Source organism: Salvelinus namaycush, chromosome 14 (assembly GCF_016432855.1).
Source record: "Salvelinus namaycush isolate Seneca chromosome 14, SaNama_1.0, whole genome shotgun sequence".
Taxonomy (NCBI): domain Eukaryota; kingdom Metazoa; phylum Chordata; class Actinopteri; order Salmoniformes; family Salmonidae; genus Salvelinus; species Salvelinus namaycush.
Genome location: NC_052320.1, coordinates 6,494,886 through 6,516,387, shown reverse-complemented (window position 1 = coordinate 6,516,387; position 21,502 = coordinate 6,494,886). Strand labels below are relative to the sequence as shown.

At 42.6% G+C, this 21,502-nt stretch overlaps 1 protein-coding gene across 1 annotated transcript; it reads left to right on the top strand.

The window, feature by feature from the left end:
• The first annotated feature begins 5,347 nt into the window (after positions 1-5,347).
• Positions 5,348-21,125, top strand: LOC120059065 (tumor necrosis factor receptor superfamily member 14-like). Its single transcript, XM_039007848.1, has 11 exons — positions 5,348-5,398; positions 12,098-12,216; positions 12,809-12,908; positions 13,000-13,125; positions 13,256-13,411; positions 13,558-13,645; positions 14,141-14,230; positions 14,392-14,434; positions 17,924-19,122; positions 20,164-20,227; positions 20,692-21,125. The coding sequence occupies exons 2-7, from the start codon at positions 12,187-12,189 to the stop codon at positions 14,154-14,156; spliced, it is 516 nt and encodes a 171-aa protein (XP_038863776.1). The 5' UTR covers positions 5,348-5,398; positions 12,098-12,186; the 3' UTR covers positions 14,157-14,230; positions 14,392-14,434; positions 17,924-19,122; positions 20,164-20,227; positions 20,692-21,125.
• Positions 21,126-21,502: the final 377 nt, after the last annotated feature.

Genomic DNA, 21,502 nt, shown 5'->3' with positions numbered 1-21,502 from the left:
CTGTAGCTGGACCAACCTGTCCTTCACTACCGTCCTTGACATGGCCTGTAGCTGGACCAACCTGTCCTTCACTACCGTCCTTGACATGGCCTGTAGCTGGACCAACCTGTCCTTCACTACCGTCCTTGACATGACCTGTAGCTGGACCATCCTGTCCTTCACTACCTTCCTGGACATGGCCTATAGCTGGACCAACCTGTCCTCAGCTGTTGTCTCAACTCATCCTGCTGGCCTTTAGCAGTGATCAGCTCTCCTTCCTTTATGGACAGAGTTCTACACAAGGAACTCACTGTACCTGCAGAGTACAGTATTGATTGAGATTACATACAATAAGAGTGTCACCTTTCCAAAACTTTCAGATCTCAGGGGTGAGAGCTAAGGGTTGATTTAGGATTGTGGGCTCATCCTCCCTCAGTTTAGGCTCTAAAGCTGTGTTTGATACTGTATCTCCATGTGACACCAGAAGAGATCACATGATTATTCCTGGCCTCCTCTAACTCCCTCATCAGCAGTTGGTTGGTTCTCTCCACTTCTCTCATCTGTTCAGTAAGTGTTGTCTTCCTCCTCACTGTCCACATAATTCTCTGTATAACTGAAGAGCTGTGTTTGTGGCCATGTTCTAAGACGCAGACATGGCCACCATGCAATATTAGTTTTATGTCAAATTTCAGAAGATAACATTACATGCAGCCTGTATATCAATTTCAAATTTTAACAAATTGTGAATTCCTAACTCTGACAGTTAGCTAAGGGTTAACCTCATTCTGTATGGCTTGGTGTCTGTCTCAGATTGAGTTGCTTCTCTGTCCAAAAGGGCTGGGAACCCTCCATGTTCAGGACCCCATCCAGAGCTGGCCTCTCAGCCTGTGGAACTCCACTTCTATCCTGGCTATCTGCTGGCTCTTCTCCTGCACCTCCTTCTCCACCTCCCTCCGATTCCTGACCTCCTCTGATAGACACTATCAACTCCACAGTTAACGCAAAGAAACACAGAAAATTATGTGAGATGACGATGGTTACTTCAGCGCCGCATTTTCACTATTTTTTATATACATTTTTATTTTCATTCGTTTTATTTTAGTTTGACAGGTTTTTATATTTAATTCTAGATGTGTGTTGTGCTCTGCTGGTTCTGGTATCAGTTTTAGTTTGAACAGTCTAATTCTAGATCTGTTGGTTCTGGTATCAGTCTTGTAACCTGAAGTTAAGGTTTTACCTGCTTTTTCATTTTGTTTTAGTTAAATGTTAGTCAACCTTTATGGTTCCAATGCAGAGGGATAGATGACACTGTTAAAGTTATAGCACTGCTGTGGTAATCAGTATATGTCTATATACCCATTAACCTGTCTAGGACTGGGGTTCCCCTCGCCAACAGCCAATGAAATTGCAGGGCGCCAAATATAAATCAACAGAAATCTCATAAATCAAATTTCTCAAACATACAAGTATTAGGCACCATTTTAAAGATAAAATTCTCGTTAATCCAGCCACAGTGTTGGATTTCAAAAATGCTTTACAGCGAAAGCTCCACAAACGATTCTGTTAGGTCACCACCAACTCACAGAAAAACCCAGCCATTTTTCCAGCCAAAGAGAGTCACAAAAAGCACAAATAGAGATATAATGAATCACTAACCTTTGATGATTTTCATCAGATGACACTCATAGGACTTCATGTTACACAATACATGTATGTTTTGTTCGGTAAAGTTCATATTTATATCCAAAAATCTTATTTTACATTGGCGTGTTATGTTCAGTAGTTCCAAAACATGCAGTGATACTGCAGAGAGCCACATGAATTTACAGAAATACTCATTATAAATGTTGATGAAAATACATGTGTTATACATGGAAGTATAGATAAACTTCTCCTTAATGCATCCGCTGTGTCAGATTTCAAAAAAACTTGACGGAAAGCATAATCTGAGTACGGCGTTCAGAGCCCAAAACAGCCAAAAGAAATATCCGCCATGTTGCGCAGTCAACATTAGTCATAAATAGCATTATAAATATTCACTTACCTTTGATGATCTTCATCAGAATGCACTCCCAGGAATCCCAGTTCCACAATAAATGTTTGATTTGTTCGATAATGTCCATCATTCGTCCAAATAGCTTATTTTGTTAGGGCGTTAGGTAAACAAATCCAAACGCGCGTTCAGGTCCAGTCAGATGAAGTTCAAAAAGTTATATTACAGGTCGAAGAAACTTGTCAAACTAAGTATAGAATCAATCTTTAGGATGTTTTTATCATAAGTGTTCAATAATGTTCCAACCGGAGAATTCCATTGTCTGTAGAAAAGCAATGGAACGAGAAATACCTCTCATGTGAATGCGCGTGACTGAGAACGAGGCTGCTGCCAGACCCCTTTGTCAAACAGCTCTCATTCGCTCCCACTTCACAGTAGAAGCCTGAAACAACTTCTAAAGACGGTTGACATCTAGTGGAAGCCTTAGGAAGTGCAAAATAACCCATATCCCACTGTGAATTCGATAAGGGTACAAAAACTACAAACCTCAGATTTCCCACTTCCTGTTTGGATTTTTTTCTCAGGTTTTTGCCTGCCATATGAGTTATGTTATACTCACAGACATCATTCAAACAGTTTTAGAAACTTCAGAGTGTTTTCTATCCAATAATAATAATAAGCATATATTAGCATCTGGGACTGAGTAGGAGGCAGTTTACTCTGTGCACGCCAATCATCCAAAAGTGAAAATGCCGCCACCTATCCCAAAGAAGTTTTAAACCAAAGGTCACACGTTGTTGTTCACTACATAAGCTACAATACTCACAGAACTCTGAAATATACAGTACAGAGAAGTCCCTACTTCCTACCTGACCTCTGACCACGTCCTCATTAAGAGAAATGGTCAGTTCTGTCAGCTCCTCCTGAAACACAGAGATCTCTTGGTCTTTCTTCACCTCTTCTAACTGACAGATGAGTGATTTCCTCACCTAACATCAGTATGTTCTGCTCCTTTAAAAAGAGGGGTTATAACACTACAACTACAGTCAATACTGACCTCCAATATGGTGCACACCCCACTGAGCCAACCATAGTGCCAACAACCATCAGATCCTTCTAGATCTACTAGGGGCCATTTAAAGTGTCTACAGGGAGGTTTTCAGACTGGGCCACACCAATCTGTATAAAATGATGTACCTTCTCATGTAGTAGGGTCATGTACCATGGTACCTTCCCCCCTGTGTCCTCAGCAATGGTGGTACTGGTGAAGTTAGACTTGTTCTGGTAACCCTCTCTAGCTGCTCCGGGGTCCAAGCAGGCTAAACCTAATATTTCCTTTTGTGGAGCCGTTCACCTGCAGGCTTCAGTTACATGCAAGAAACATTCAATAACTTTCACTTTATTCACATATAGTTTACTTTTTACTGAAGTTGTTTGACCTTCTCTCTCTGACCGTTGACTGGATTCCTGGTCATTTCGGCCTGTAAAACAAAGCATTATTTATTATCAACTAAGAGTGATTAAATGTGAATTAAAAATGTAAGTCACAGTTTATGAACTGAATTCAAGTGGGGTTCCCACCAGACAAGAAAGGTTTCTACAGTCCGTTAAAACATTATAGAACATCTCTGGTAAATCTGGGTACCTGGTTTTCCTGGGAGTGTGGAGGGGTCCAGCAAGTCCTTCCCAGGAGCAGACTTACATAATATTACATAAACCATCATCAAGGAAATGTTTACTAAGCGTATTTTTGGATGTTAAGAAAGTTCATGTAGCATATTATTGTAGAAAGCAGTGATCTTACTTTTTTTTTTTTATATTTCACCTTTATTTAACCAGGTAGGCAAGTTGAGAACAAGTTCTCATTTACAACTGCGACCTGGCTAAGATAAAGCAAAGCAGTTCGAAACATATAACAACACAGAGTTACACATGGAGTAAAACAAACATACAGTCAATAATACAGTAGAAAAATAAGTCTATATACAATGTGAGCAAATGAGGTGAGATAAGGGAGGTAAAGGCAATAAATAGGCCATGGTGGCGAAGTAAATACAATATAGCAATTAAAACACTGGAATGGTAGATTTGACAGTAGATGAGTGTGCAAAGTAGAAATACTGGTGCGCAAAGGAACAAAATAAATAAATAAATACAGTAGGGGAAGAGATAGTTGTTTGCGTTATTTATAGATGGGCTATGTACAGGTGCAGTGATCTGTGAGCTGCTCTGACAGCTGGTGCTTAAAGCTAGTGAGGGAGATAAGTGTTTCCAGTTTCAGAGATTTTTGTAGTTCGTTCCAGTCATTGGCAGCAGAGAACTGGAAGGAGAGGCGGCCTAAGGAGGAATTGGCTTTAGGGGTGACAAGTGAGATATACCTGCTGGAACGCGTGCTACGGTAATATAAGTCGCCAATCTTAATAATAATTTAAATGTTAGACGACCAGTACTTATGTTTACATTTTACCAAGATCAAATGAGAGAAAGTCTATAGTACAGTTATTTTTTTAATCATATAGTTTACAATATATCTATGGTTATTACATAGAAGGTTTAAACATTCCATCTCAAAGAAACACGTTCTATCCCAATGGATGCTGATGTCATAGAGTGGTTTGAGGGGGGCAATGGCGTTTGAGGGGGGCAATCAAAGTGAATGAGAATAAACATGCATTTCATCATTCTAAGAACAGTCCTTAAAGTGTATGTCTTACTGCTTCATTGCAGCATTATTTTTGTATTTCGTTTTTTTTATTTTTTATTACAGTTACAAGTACATGAAAACATTGGGGATTACAGAAACATGTTCGTCAAATTAAATTGCAGGATAAATGTTCTTTAAAAACAAGAAAACATACATTTAATATGATTCACAATGTGAATGTGATTTAAGATGATTCACAAATATTAGTTTATAGTGTGTTCGGTTATCCTACAGACACGGCACATTGTGACATGGTACTTGAAGATGAAACGGACGTTATTAACGTGGTACACTGTTTAGATTGAGCACATTTTAGCGAAATCTATACTTTGTCATGACAATATAAACGGATGGATGTGTGGCCATACCATCTATTGGCTGATTTGTCGATCTGGAGTGTAGGTCATTGTTTTGAAAGCGTTATGAAATGTGATAGCGTGAAATCCTTTATCTCCAGTGACAATAATTCTATAGCCAAGCTATGATGCGTTCATACACGATGTCCAGATTTTCACAGGCGGACCATTTACAAGTTAAATCACGGAGGGAAATGTATTTTACCAACTGATAGAACATAGGCTTTCACCAAATTGATTTGTATTTCTGGGGTGGATTATCCATTTAAACTGTATAGTGGATTATCAGTAGGTTGCCTCCCACTTTTCGCAAATGTTATTTGGAAAGAGTGAAAGTAAAATAATTCAACTGCGAACAAAGACGGGGTAAGATACAGATTATGTGTGTATATGTAGAAATAGCCTACTTAACATGTACCGTGCAGTAACTGAAAAAGAATGACAGATTTTAATCGTGATGAATGACTGTATTTGTAATTTTACGACAAGGCTGTTCTCTCCCTTTTGTTTTCAATGTCTGTTCTGCCTCTTGGTGACTCAACTGCTTTTTAATTTGAACGCGTGGTGCTAAACTCAATCAAATTGTCCCTGTTCTTGAAAAATGAAAAGTTTTGGCCTTCTAATTTTTAAAGAAAAATAATTACAATTTTGCTTGTTTGCAACAAAAACAACGGACACAATAATATAGCGAACGTCAGAAGCCCTGACTTGGCCTGACTGTACTGTACACTCTAATAGTAAAAGATTGCTGGAGTATCCTTTAGGGGTTCTTCAAATTGAAACTGTGAGAACCTCTATAAATTCTTCGAAGAACCCCTTTTAATCGATCCTCGAATAACCTTTTGGGGTACATTTTTTAACTCCCCCCTTCCCTATTATTAATAATAATTAATACGCATAACAATAACAACAAGAACACAATATTTCAGTTGTCAGTGTTTATTATGATTTTAGTGGCAAAGCAGAATAAAAAAATCCAAAAATGAGAAAAATTCCCAGCCGAGCCCCAAGTCCAATGGATATATCCTCTGTCGTGTTGATGTTCTCCGTATCCATAGCCAGAATGATTTTGCAGTGCATGGTGATCGAACAGGTTTCCTGTTGTATTCATCAGAGGTGTAGGGAGGGTGAAGTGTGTGAATCCCAAAAATTGCAATTATACAGATGATAAAAAAAAGTGCACGGCAGTATTCATAATGTCACGTTCTGACCATAGTTCTTGTGTGTTTTGCTTGTTTTAGTGTTGGTCAGGACGTGAGCTGGGTGGGCATTCTATGTTGTGTGTCTAGTTTGTCTGTTTCTATGTTTGGCCTAATATGGTTCTCAATCAGAGGCAGGTGTTTTGTGTTGTCTCTGATTGGGAATCATATATAGGTGGCTTGTTTTGTGTTGGGGTTTGTGGGTGGTTGTACGTCCCCTCGCCCAGACCTCGGGCGCGAACCAGGGACCCTCTGCACACATCAACAACAGTCATCCACGAAGCATCGTTACCCATCGCTCCACAAAAGCCGCGGCCCTTGCAGAGCAAGGGGAACCACTACTTCTAGGTTTCAGAGCAAGTGACGTAACCGACTGAAAGGCTGGTAGCTCGCACCACCGCTAACTAGCTAGCCATTTCACATCCGTTACACATGGGCATATTGGCCATCTGACAATTCTGGCAAATGCCAGAAAGGCCAAACCAGTTTTTATTGGGGTGGGTTGGTGAAAAAATAAATAATAATAAAATGTTTTATTTATACAAAAAAACATGGCGTGCGGGTCATGAGCCTGTTTTTGATGACTTTTGTACAATTTCTCTGTTGTCATAATAATCTATATTGAGCACTTGGCTGACCAGTAGGCAAGACTGCCCCACCCTCCCAAAATGGTTCGGCGCGGTTTTCTGATTGGCTGAGCTGAAGTGGCACACATTCAAAGTCAAACGGGTAACAAAAACAGTGATACATACAGTACCGGTCAAAAGTACACACCTACTCATTCCAGGGTTTTTCTTTATTTTTACTATTTTCTACATTGTAGAATAACAGTGAAGATATCCAAACTATGAAGTAACACATATGGAATCATGTAGTAACCAAAAAAGTGTTAAAAAAATCCAAATATATTTCAAAATTGAGGTTCTTCAAAGTTGCCACCCTTTGTCTTGATGACAGCTTTGCACACTCTTGGAATTCTCTCAACCAGCTCCATAAGGTAGTCACAAATGCTTTAAAATTAACAGGAGTGGCTTGTCAAAAGCTAATTTGAGGAATTTCTTTCCTTCTTAATGCGTTTGAGCCAAGCAGTTGTGTTGTGACAAGGTAGGGGTGGTATACAGAAGAAACCCCTATCTGGTAAAAGACCAAGTCCATATTATGTCAAGAAAAGCTCAAATATGCAGAGAGAAACCTCAGTCCATCATTACTTTAAGACATGAAGCTCAATCAATCCGGAATATTTCAAGAACTTTGAAAGTTTCTTCAAGTGCAGTCGTAAAAACCATCAAGCACTTTGATGAAACTCATGACGACCGCCACAGGAAAGGAAGACCCAGAGTTACCTCTGCTGCAGTGGATAAGTTCAGTAGAGTTACCAGCCTCAGAAATTGCAGCCCAAATAAATGCTTCACAGAGTTCAAGTAACAGACACATCTCAACATCAACTGTTCAGAGGAGACTGCGTGAATCAGGCCTTCATGGTCGAATTGCTGCAAAGAAACCACTACTAAAGGACACCAATAATAAGAAGAGACTTGCCTGGGCCAAGAAACATAAGCAATGGACATTAGACCGGTGGAAATCTGTCCTTTGGTCTGATGAGTCCAAATTTGAGATTTTTGTTTCCAACCGCCGTGTCTTTCTGACGCAGAGTAGGTGAACGGACAATCTCTGCATGTGTGGTTCCCACTGTGAAGCATGGAGGGGGTGGTGTAATGGTGTGGGGGTGCTTTGCTGGTGACACTGTCTGTGATTTATTTAGAATTCAAGACACACTTAACCAGCATGGCTACCACAGCATTCTGCAACGATATGCCCGCCATCCCATCTGGTGTGCGCTTAGTGAGACTATCATTTGTTTTTTCAACAGAACAATGACCCAACACACCTTCAGGCTGTTCAAGGGCTATTTGACCAAGATGGAGTGAATGGAGTGCTGCATCAGAGAACCTGGCCTCCACAATCTCCGACCTCATCCCAATTGATATGATTTGGGATGTGTTAGACCACAAAGTGAAGGAAAAGCAGCAAGTGCTTAGCATATGTGGGAACTCCTTCAAGACTGCTGGAAAAGCATTCCAGGTGAAGCTGGTTGAGAGAATGCCAAGAGTGTGCAAAGCTGTCATCAAGGCAAAGGGTGGCTACATTTTGATTTGTTTAACACTTATTTACTCTTAATGATCGGCTATGACAAGCCAAATGACATTTACTCCTGAGGTGCTGACTTGCTGCACCCTCAATAACTCCTGTAATTATTATTATTTGACCATGCTGGTCATTTATGAACATTTGAACATCTTGGCCATGTTCTGTTATAATCTCCACCCGGCACAGCCAGAAGAGGACTGGCCACCCCTCATAGCCTGGTTCCTCTCTAGGTTTCTTCCTAGGTTTTGGCCTTTCTAGGGAGTTTTTCCTAGCCACCGTGCTTCTACACCTGCATTGCTTGCTGTTTGGGGTTTTAGGCTGGGTTTCTGTACAGCACGTTGAGATATCAGCTGATGTACGAAGGGCTATATAAATACATTTGTTTTCTTTATTTTCTTTTTTTACACCCACAACAGTGGGAATGCAGATGACACGCATATTATGCACATAGAAACACATTGGGCTTATTCAGGACAGATTTTGGCGAGAGTGAGTCCTCTTGCTTCACCTTTTCCTCTCTGCTGAAACTAGCGGGCGAAACAGCGCCCCTCTGTTTTACTATATGTATCCCAATGTAGCTGATTCTGTCTGGCCAGAAAAGTATGACATGTCATACTCTTTTGATCAGATCAGAGTATGTGAGCGGAGCTGGAGCAGAGCGTGCTCAATTTGACTGGATCTTAGTGCGAGATTCCCAAAGGCTGGAGCGTCGAGCTTCTTGCCCGCTCCAATTTCGCTCCAGCAGTGCTCACTTCAGGAGCTCGGGGCATGACCGCCCCAGCCTGCATTTGTAGTCTACGTGTGTGCTGCTACAGCCTCTTGCTTTTGCTGCTGTCATGGAGTTGGCTAAATATTTTCATAAAGAAACTGATAAAAAACACAGGTGCTAAATCAAGGTGACTTACAAAGATGAGGTCCAAGAGCAAGAGAGGGAGTGCGGTGATGTAGTGTCCACTGGTATGTTTAAGGCTTGGATGCCACCTGCTGGTATGGTGCTAAACTGTTAAGTTACAGACCGAATGCCATAGTTCTATGTGCAGGATATGGAAGTTGTTACAGGCTGGCTACATGAAACCTCCACAACTAAAGGATCATTGTGGTATCTGAAAAGACACTTATCCCAAAAGTATGATGGTGTACTTACTACGTGCACATGCTAAAAGAAAGGAACGAGGTAGGCCTGGCATATTCCCACGTTCAAAGAGCTTTCCGATTTGATTGGATTATTTTGCGTAAAAACCTTTAGGCCAAACTATAGAAAAGTTTTGAAAAATAACTCTGCATCTCTGCCCAGCCTGGCAAGAGTGGCCGAAAGGGTGTTTAGCACCCCCAGTGGCTCTGCAAGTGTGGAGAGAATATTCTCCGCTGCTGGCCGGCTCTTACAGGCACCATCGCATGAGTCTGCATCAGTCTGGAGGCAGAGGCTCCCTTCCTGCTTTGACGTCCAAAACTACAAGCCACTTGTTGACGTTGTCAATTGCGAGGCATCGTCTGGGAGGTACTTTGTTCAGTTGATAAAGATGTCATTGAAACAATACAACTGGACATTAGTAAATGTATTGGTAATGCTACCGATGGAGCTGCAAACATACAAGACCAGTACAATGGTTTCTCTGCCTTGCTATCCTCACACTCTCCCAACCAAGTACATGTGGTGTTACACACACGTCCTGACTCTTGTGAAGACAGACACAATAGGAGTAATTATGGCTGTTCTCTCTACTAAATAACCTGGCAGTGTTCATTCCAGAGTCCTACCAAAGAATCAATGTGTGGGGAAAAAAGAGCCTGGACACTCCCACAGACGTCTCTCTCCTATAGGAGAAACACGCTGGTGGGCCAAGGATGTATTCTTTGGCGACCTACAAAATGCTCTGTTTGTGGATGTAATTCTCACCTCGATGGCTATTGAAGAGATGGCAGGTCAAAGGCCAACTGTACGTGTCAAGGTCAGAGCATTAACAGATTCCCTGCTCAAGGTACAACACAATCTTCACTGCCCAAACAGTTCTGTCTATATTTGAGAAAACGTCCCCTCTCTCCAAGTACCTACAAACCAGTGGCATGGACATCCTGACAGTAGGATGGTATTGGGAACACAAGAGGCTCTGCAAAATAATGTGAGGGACTTGCTGTGAAGAGGGCTGCAAACAGCTTTGTGCAGTGGTCCACTGACAAGCTGCAAGAACAGGATGAACACACCGAACTGGAAGTGCAAGCTGAGATGCCTCAGAAGAGAACAAAGAAAAGGAAGACCATGCCATGATACCATGATAGGGATGCAGAGAGGCCATGATACCATGATAGGGATGCAGAGAGGGTCAACAAGACTAAGGTGCACTATGTCATCATGGATACAGTCACTGAGAGCATCTGTCAGCTCTTGCTGACACCAGGCACGTTGTACACAGACTTTACTCATCTGGACCCCAGCAGGTTCTCAGAGATACAATATAATGGATTGCCCCAGACATCACTTGCAAATCTCTTGCTTGAGTTTGACAGCCGAGCAGATGTCAGCACTTTGCAGTGTGAGTTGACTAGTTTTGCCGGTCAATGGGAGAGACTGAAAACATCAGCAGTGGAGAAGTACACAACCAGGACTGTGAGTGAGATACCTGCAGATGGACATGATGAAGAACAAGTGGAGATGATGAATACAAGTTGTTCAACATGTAAGAACTGTGCTGTATGTTGTTATCAACGTCTACGGTGGTACATCTTGTTGACAGAGGCTTACCATGTTGTAGGCCTGGGGTACACGTTCCTATTCACCCTGTCTGTCATCCGGGTAGCCGGTGAGAGGAGCTTCTCAACTCTCAAATTCATACAACATAGACTCAGGAGCACCCTATCCTATGATCACTTGGAGGCATTTATTCTGATGGCAACTAAAAAGGAAATCCTTATGGTCTTGGATACAGATGATGTCATTGACAGGATGACAGAGAAGAACTGCTGTGACACGTGCTGACAAAAGGGTAGGGAGGGCAGAGGGACAGCAGAGGAGAACAAGAAGAAACAGACAGACGGACGGACCGGACAGACCGGACGGACGGACAACTGAGGAGAATCACAGACAGACAGGCTGACAGATTGACAACAAAGGTACAGACAGAGTTACAGACAGAGTGACAACAAATTTACAGACAGAGTTACAGACAGAATGACAGATCAGAACATGGAGAATCACAGACAGACGGACAGTGACAGCAGAGATGCAGAGACAGACAGCACAACAGGGAGAAAACAGACTCAGAGGCCCAGTTATAGTGATGAGTTGTATCTCCAGACTCCAGTGGTGTTTTAACATGTATTTGTTTTAAACATGTTCTGGTTAAAAAGAGCTGGTTAAAAAGGAGGGAGACCATGTTTCTTCACTCACTGGTACAGTAAAGGTTGGAAATCTCTGTACTATAGTGTACTACTGATGTTATACACTGCAGGTTAGGAGGGTTAGGTTAAGGTTAGGAAAGAGGTTAGTGTTAGCGGAAATGCTCTCCTAACCTGCTACAAAAATCACTTCCGGTCGTAGCTGTATCAAGTGTCAAAGATGGCAACATTCTCTAATAACTACACGCCTAATTCTGTGTCATACTTCTCAAAGTTGATAACTAGCTTATTCATTTTTTCTTCAGTGATTCAATTCAGTAAGATATCATCATTTACTAATTGAAAGGATTAGATTTATATGTACTAAAATACATGAATTCAACAGGTCAGTTCATCTCGATACTTCAAAACTCCTAAGAACTTCACAAATCCAGTGTGTGGGTCTTCCAGTGAGTTGGAGAGGATTGAGGAACCATGGCACAGTTTGGAACCTTGATATGGACTGTAAGTGAAACATTTCTGATTTGCTTGGCATGTTTAAAAAACAATTATCAATTTAAATATTTCCCCTATGAAGTATAAATCAGAGTTATTATTAGCCTACTAGTTCTCTCCATTTTAATGAAACCTTTTAGAAAACACGTGGTGGAGAGATGTACATTTTCACTAGGTCAACGTTTCCCAAACTCGGTCCTGGGGCCCCGAAGGGGTGCACATTTCGTTTTTTGCCCTAGCACTACACAGCTGATTCAAATAATGAACTCATCATCAAGCTTTGATTATTTGAGTCAGCTGTGTAGTGCTAGGGCGACAACCAAAACGTGCACCCCTTGGGGTCCCCAGGACCAAGTTTTGGAAACGCTGACCTAGGTTTAGGGTCTGGTGTCACACCTTTAAAGACAAATAAAATCACACCAGGGGGCGCCACCACACTCACAAAATACTGTTTAAAATGGTCCCATATAATTACTTTAATTTTATTTGAAATGTGAATATTTGGGTTAGAATTATGTTAACTACTTATGTAAGTTTTATGAAAACACACCATCAGTTTAGATTTTTGTGATTTGTTTTCTGACATTTTCTCTACTTCCAGATAACTATTATATTGGTGCATGTAAGCATTGGATCCTGTATTGCATGTGGTAGAGCAGAGTACAGAATATGGGATGAATGCTGCCCCATGTGTTCACCAGGTAAGGAACCTCTTTACATGATATGAATCACCAGACGTTAATACATCAACACTAACAGAAAAACATGACATTGTGATTCTCTCTTCCCCAGGAAATTGTGTACATAGGCATTGTACTGAATTCACCAGCACCAGCTGCATGCCCTGTGTTGATTCTACATTCCTTGATGAGCCCAATGGTCTCATAAAATGCAAAGTGTGTACCAACTGTGATCCAGGTAAGAGTGGTCCTGTGTGTCTGTACTGAAACCAAGACACAAACACTGATATGTTAGTCTATGCTGTTATTCTATGAGGATATGTCAGTTGTATCTACATCAGATAATACATGCCATGTTTTCTCTATAGGTTTGGGTTTGATGGTAAAGCAGCCATGTACACCTTCATCAGACACTGTCTGTGGGACACTGGAGGGGTTCTACTGTCTAGACCCAACTAAGGATGGTTGTAGAGCAGCCCAGAGACACAGCAGCTGTAAACCTGGTCAATACATCAGCCACACAGGTTGGTCTTCTGTCTCACTCATAATACTAATTGTGTTGTCATAATTCAATTGAGTCAAGTTGGTAAATTCAGTGTGAATAATCATTAACAGTAAATATAATATAATTAGTAGGGGGAAAATGAAATGCAATGATGTATTTGTGCAGGAACAACATCTACAGATACGATGTGTTCTGACTGTACTGGTGACACCTATTCAGATGGATCATTTACATCCTGCCAGCCACACACAGAGTAAGTTCACATACATTTACATAAATCAAAAGTCTAAGATAAATAATACAATATACTACAGTACAAATCTACAATTGAACGGGAAGTTGAATGATCAAATTGCTGTCGCAGACTGTTACATTATGTGTTACAGGTGTAAATCCTTAGGTCTTCAAGAACTTAGACCAGGAACTCATTTGTCCAATTCTGAATGTGGACCACAATCCTCACAAATAGAACCTGGACTCATCATTGGTGTTGTTCTGGCATCAGTCCTAATAGCTCCTGCAATAATAATAATAATAAGAAGAAGAATTGTAATTCTAAGGAGGAGAAAAAGTCCAACACCAGTGACTTTTTCTCCAGTGACAGTAAATGCTGTAGAGGTATGTTGATATAATCTACATGTTGAACAGTCACTGTGCTAAGGTTAGCTGAGCAGATGTTGTTATTGCTCTACTTACTCTGGGGCTGAACTAGAAATGTTTTATTGAGTAATATGTTTCCTTCTATTAGGCATCATCAGATTTAGAGGAAACACCAAGCAATGTAGTACAATGAAACAGAAGAAAGTACAACATCTTGCAGGTGTTAGTTTTGTAGATGGTGAGTTGTCAAGAACTTCAGCCATATGACTAAAGGTGTATGTTCTATTACTTCACGTTATCAATGCAATGATGACAACTAAAATATGGTCAAAGTGCTATGAAACTATAGCTTCACCTTCACACGGTCCTTGTTCATTACTGGTTTATTCTCTCCCACAGATTCAAGCTCTGACCGCACTCATCATTACAAATGCTACCTGAGGTACGTACAGATTCTGTACACTGTGGTAAATGTGATCTAGATTCAAATGTTTCTTAACATTGGTTTCTGGCATATTACAGTTGCTATGTAGGATTTTATGAGGGTTGCCAGATTGGAGTAAAACACTGTATTTGTCAGTGTTTTTTGTGCACTAGTATCCCAAAGTATTAAGTTAAAAACAAACATAGAAAACAGTATTGGCAGCAAAGATTTTTTTTTTTTAAAGATAGGGCTACTATTATATTCTAATTATTTCGGTGACAACCTGGTTAATTAATAATATTGGGTTGACAATTGATTAGCTGTTCAGGAGGCTTATGGCTTGGGTATAGAAGCTGTTAATAAGCCTTTTGGACCTAGACTTGGCGCTCCGGTACCGCTTGCCATGCGTAAGCAGAGCGAACTGTCTATGACTAGGGTGGCTGGAGCCTTTGACAATTTTTAGGGCCTTCCTCTGACACCGGTTAGCCTATGAAAATAAATAGGAAAACATTCCAAGCTTATTAATAGGACAACATTTAGCGTAATTGTAACGGCAGTCTAGCTCTTCCTCCTCGGACGAGGAGAGGCGAGAAGGATCGGAGGACCAATGTGCAGCGTGGTAAGTTTCCATGATTTAATATACACGAAAACAAGACACTATACAAAATAACAAACGAACTAACCGTCACAGTCCCGTGTGGCGCAAACACTGACACAGGAAACAACCACCCACAAATCCCCAACACACAACAAGCCACCTATATATGATTCTCAAATCAGGGACAACGATTGACAGCTGCCTCTGATTGAGAACCATATTAGGCCGAACACAGAAACAGACAAACTAGACACACAACATAGAATGCCCACCCAACGTGACAGTACCCCCCTCCTGAGGTGCGGACTCCGAACGCACCCCTAAAACTCAAGGGGAGGGTCTGGGTGGGCATCTGTCCGCGGTGGCCGCTCCGGCGCAGGACGAGGACACCACTCCACCATTGTCTTTGTCCCCCTCCTTAGCGTCCTTTGAGTGGCGACCCTGGCCCCCGACCCTGGTCTAGGAACCTTCACAAAGGTCCCCCCTAGATAGAGGAGACAGCTCAGTACAGAGGAGCAGCTCAGGACAGAGGGGCGGCTCCGGACAGAGGGGCGGCTCCGGACTGAAGGGCGGCTCCGGACTGAAGGGCGGCTCCGGACTGAAGGGCGGCTCCGGACTGAGGGGCGGCTCCGGACTGAGGGGCGGCTCCGGACTGAGGGGCGGCTCCGGACTGAGGGGCGGCTCCGGACTGAGGGGCGGCTCCGGACTGGAGGGCGGCTCATGACTGGAGGGCGGCTCATGACTGGAGGGCGGCTCATGACTTGAGGGCGGCTCATGACTGGAGGGCGGCTCATGACTGGAAGGCGGCTCATGACTGACTGGCGGCTCTGGCGGCTCCTGACTGACGGACGGCTCTGGCGGCGCTGGGCAGGCAGGCAGCTCAGACGGCGCTGGGCAGGCAGGCAGCTCAGACGGCGCTGGGCAGGCAGGCAGCTCAGACGGCGCTGGGCAGGCAGGCAGCTCAGACGGCGCTGGGCAGGCAGGCAGCTCAGACGGCGCTGGGCAGGCAGGCAGCTCTGACCTGCTGAGGCACACAGTAGGCCTGGTACGTGGTACCGGCACTGGAGGTACTGGGTTGGAGACACGCACCATAGGGAGAGTGCGTGGAGGAGGAACAGAGTTCTGGAGACGCACAGGAAGCCTGGTGCGTGGTGTAGGCACTGGTGGTACTGGGCTGGGGCGGGAAGGTGGCGCCGGATATACCGGACCGTGCAGGCGTACTGGCTCCCTTGAGCACCGAGCCTGCCCAACCTTACCTGGTTGAATGCTCCCCGTAGCCCGACCAGTGCGGGGAGGTGGAATAACCCGCACTGGGCTGGTTTGGCGAACCGGGGACACCATGCGTAAGGCTGGTGCCATGTATGCCGGCCCGAGGAGACGCACTGGAGACCAGACGCGTTGAGCCGGCTTCATGGCACCTGGCTCAATGCTCAATCTAGCCTGGCCAGTGCGGGGAGGTGGAATAACCCGCACCGGGCTAAGCACACGTACAGGAGACACCGTGCCCTTTACCGCATAACACGGTGTCTGCCCGTACTTTCGCTCTCCACGGTAAGCCCGGGAAGTTGGCGCAGGTCTCCTACCTGACTTCGCCACACTCCCCTTTAGCCACCCCCCCCAATAAATTTTGGGGTGAGCCTCTCGGGCTTCCAGCCGCTCTGCCTTGCTAGCGCCTCATAATGCCGCCTCTCCGCTTTTGCTGCCTCCAGCTCCGCTTTGGGGCAGCAACACTTCTCTGGCTCTGCCCAGGGTCCTTTACCGTCCAGAATTTCCTCCCATGTCCATTCCTCCTGGTACCGCTGCTGCTGTCGCTGCTGCCCGTTGCCACACTGCTTGGTCCGAGTTTGGTGGGTGGTTCTGTAACGGCAGTCTAGCTCTTCCTCCCCCTCGGACGAGGAGAGGCGAGAAGGATCGGAGGACCAATGTGCAGCGTGGTAAGTTTCCATGATTTAATATACACGAAAACAAGACACTATACAAAATAACAAACGAACTAACCGTCACAGTCCCGTGTAGCACAAACACTGACACAGGAAACAACCACCCACAAATCCCCAACACAAAACAAGCCACCTATATATGATTCTCAATCAGGGACAACAATTGACAGCTGCCTCTGATTGAGAACCATATTAGGCCGAACACACAAACAGACAAACTAGACACGCAACATAGAATGCCCACCCAGCTCACGTCCTGACCAACACTAAAACAAGCAAAACACATAAGAACTATGGTCAGGACGTGACAGTAATTGGGAACACATATGGCGCAGGGAGAAGTCAAAGGATCCTAGTCAGGCTATTTTTTGTGAAATCCAGATTAAATATAGGGCTTCATGTGTATCAAATCTGTAGGCGATAGTGGGCTAAATCAATGAAAAATATAGCTGAAATGTGCAGGCTTTGTCATGATCTGTGATCAAAATAGACAGGGGTGTTTCCGGTTCTGTTTAGGCTATAGGTTACGAATAAGAACTCAAATGCACTGAAATGAATAGCCTGATTCAGTGCGATTCTCCTGAATAAAAATCTGTTAAACTGTTTGGTCTATGATTACCGCTTCTGTACCGATTCTATCTTTTTGGTATTTTTCTATAGGCATAGCCTACCACTAATAATCTAAATTGCGGAGACTTAGGCCTACCAAGAACCCATGTTGAGGGTGAGCAAGAGCTTCGATAGTCTAGTGGACTATGCAGAAGTAATTGTGGAATTCATCATTGTTAAAGCCTATATCGCTTTATATAATCTGGACTGTTGTTTTTACTAAGGCTTAGCAAACAAGGGGCAGCATACGCTTTTTGCCCATTTCTATAACAAGAGTTAGGCCTATATCCTCACATACCCCCTCAATTCAAGCCCTGCTTTTAACCATAAGACATCTCAATGATTGTGTCTGTTAAACAGGTGAACTTGTGGTAAACTGGGAACTCTGGGGAAAGGACAAGGACAACACTAAAAGGGCACTGAACCCACACGTGGCGCCTCCACAATACACTGAACCCACACGTGGCGCCTCCACAATACACTGAACCCACACATGGCGCCTGCACAATACACTGAACCCACACATGGCGCCTGCATGATACAACATTAGAATACAAGTTGTACTAATCATTAAGGTGGTTGTCAGCATGACTTTCAACTGCACAATATGCATGAATTCAAAACGTTCTGCTGAGTTGACCCTAGAAATGTAGCCTAGATAGTATCACTTCTTTATTTCCCTTGTGAAACAGGTTCTACTACCAACAAGTAAATACACTTCTATCCACAGTTCTGTGGGAAACACATTCACCCAAAAGCACCTTTTTACTGAATTACTGTTGACACATAATTTACAGTTGACAGTCTTTTAACATCCCCCACAAAACACATAGTTATAGTATACGACTAGATACAAATCATCGAACTGAACAAATAAAAGAGCAATAGACTTTTAAAACGTCCTCCTCCCTAACATTCCCTGTTATACAACTGTACGTGTTGGTTTCACTCTAAGCTGTAGGTCAAGGTTTCCTTCCTCATAAAACCCCTCTCTTCCTGTTTTCTATCTCTGCAATCAATGGACAAATGTATCTACAATTAAAATAATCTAACAACAATACAACTGTTTGCAGTTTAGCAGTATTATTATGATGAATTTGTCAGACTACTCAGACAGATAGGTAACAGAATGTAAATCTAAGCCTGCAAGCATTGGGTACTTTCAATTCTCTGCCTGTTTCATTAAAAAAACTGCAGGGACTTTCCTAGTCATACTGGATGGGTGAAAACAAATACCATAATGCTTTCCCCTGTCTCCTGTTCAGATGAGTGACAATGAAAGAAAGGAGATAGAGGAAGCCCCTGTAGACTATTGAGGTGCACCCCTACAGTAGGCTGTGGCTGCCTTGTTATCAGTCCTGTATTTCTCTCCCTCAGAATGAGGAGACCAAGGAGCTGCTCTCACTTATGACTCCACTGATGAAGAAACAAAGCCGCTTGATGACATTGGATCCTCCTCAAGAGGTCAAAGGGCAGACTGTAACCTCTCAGGCAGTAACATCCCAGTCTGCTTCAGTGGCCCAGAAATCAGGAGCAAACCCAGACTCAGAGCTGGATAGGTAAGAGATAGCAGCATCATAATCAAACCCAGACTCAGAGCTGGAAAGGTAAGAGATAGCAGCATCATAATCAAACCCAGACTCAGAGATGGATAGGTAAGAGATAGCATTATCATTATCCAACCCAGACTCAGAGCTGGAAAGGTAAGAGATAGCAGCATCATAATCAAACCCAGACTCAGAGATGGATAGGTAAGAGATAGCATTATCATTATCCAACCCAGACTCAGAGCTGGAACACCTCTGGTTATACATTGCACTTATGAACATAAGGTTGTCTGTGAGACAGAAGTTTTATATTTAATTCAAACCATCACATCTTAATTAATCTTCCCACGGGCAGTTAAGACGGCATGTTATAGAGCTCACCAGATTGTAGTCCTAAAAAACTGAGTTAAGTTACCTCTGGTTTGTTCAGACATTCCTATGGGGAAGGAATAGGGTTTTAGGATAAATGCCTAAAATAAGTCTGAGGTTAAAACAGGCTTAGGAAATATTATACGTTTTGTTCTATGAGATAATATCAGTCAGTTAACATGACCTTGATGAATTATGAAGCATTTATGTGCTTTTTATGATTACATAAATGCTTAGAAATTCACAAAATTGACGTTAGCTAATGATTATCTCATAGAACAAAACTCCTCAGCCTGTGTTTACCACAGACCTTATTTTCTACATTCATACAAAAACCCTACCAAAACGACATTCATTTCCCCATAGGCTTTGTCCAACGAACCATGGTGGAATTAGTGCCTACAAAAAGACGCCATTGCTATTTCTCTATACAGTAGTGTTGTATTAACTAGGCTCTATGTCCCTGACCTGTGTATGAACCAGTGATGATTCGCTCACCCCCTGCGATATCAGCTGAACAGGAATGAGGCAAGCCGCCTCGTTACCCCGAGACTGTCTGGAGGGGAAGATACAGAATATAGATCTCTCCATGGGTGGGAGATGGATATTTAAGCTAATCAACACTCCCTTTATTTTACTGACTTGTTGAATGATTGATCCATTCATCCTTCCATCCCTTCCCAGCCTTCCTCTCCTCTGAGGACCCAGCGAGGGTGGAGCACAGTGAGACACTTCTACAGCCAGAGAGGTGAGAGGTCACATGGTTTAGATGGTAAATATTTATATCACGTAAGCAAAAGGAAATATGTTCCATCATCTATGTTGATTTACATTAGTGAAAAATTGTCTACCGATTTTAAATGTAGTTTCTCTCCCTTTTTGGCTGTATGACAGTTTATTTCCCCTCAGGCACCCCTCTTTGTTATTCTGAAAGTAATTTGTGTAGAGTGTACTTTTCCCCACTCATTCACCCCATCTCTTTACATTTATTGTACATATTTGGTGGCCTGATTGCATCCAGACTATGTCAAATTCTGAACACAATGCCCATCCTGGCAGATCTGAACCTAATGCAAGCACAATGGCCCCTCACACTAAGTCACCTTTAAGTGCCGGGTGTAACTGAGTCCATAGATGGTCCATATCCATTACTTTGAGTGTTTTATATACATATCATGACTAAATATGTTTATTTCTGTGTTGCACTGGCAGTCAAGAAATGGAACAGCAAGGCCACAGAACATGACATACGCAGAGCTGTGGGAGACCAAATGAAGCATAGGTAGAGACAGGGGAATTCCCCTTTACCACGCCACCACCAAACGCCTTCAACAGCCTTGAAAAGTTTGATTCATCTGTTTGATCCATTTGTTTGTTTCAGTCATCGGTAGTTGAATCCTTTGACGTATTGTTGATAAAAAAATAAAAAAATCAACAAAAATGCAATGGATTGGTTTAAAGGTGATACTAAACTTATATACCATGCACAATTTTGACATAGTGGAAGATATACTGAATTTGTACCGTTTTTCATTCTAAGATGGACCAAGATGTACGTAGCTTTTGCAGATATTTGTTCATTAGTTTTGCAAGAGTGTTGATTGGTCGATCATTGGGTTCAATACTTTTGCAATATATTGATGCCATTGATTAAAAGAGTAAGAATTTGATGCAATATCCAACCCAAAATATAAGCTTGTTTTACTCCATTGTTTGCACACAATATAATTGTAAAAAACAAAAGTCAGTTGGTTGCATAAATAATGACGATTACTAAATGTTACATGAAATGTAAACATGAAATATCAGAACCGAATTGAAACGCCTTTGTTAACTTCTCTGGGATATTCTCTGGGATATACGCTAGCGTCACCTCAACAACAGCCAGTGAAATTGCAGGGCGCCAAATTCAAAACAACAGAAATATCATAATTAAAATTCCTCAAACATACAAGTATTATACACCATTTTAAAGATAAACTTCTTGTTAATCCAGCCACAGTGTCTGATTTCAAAAAGGCTT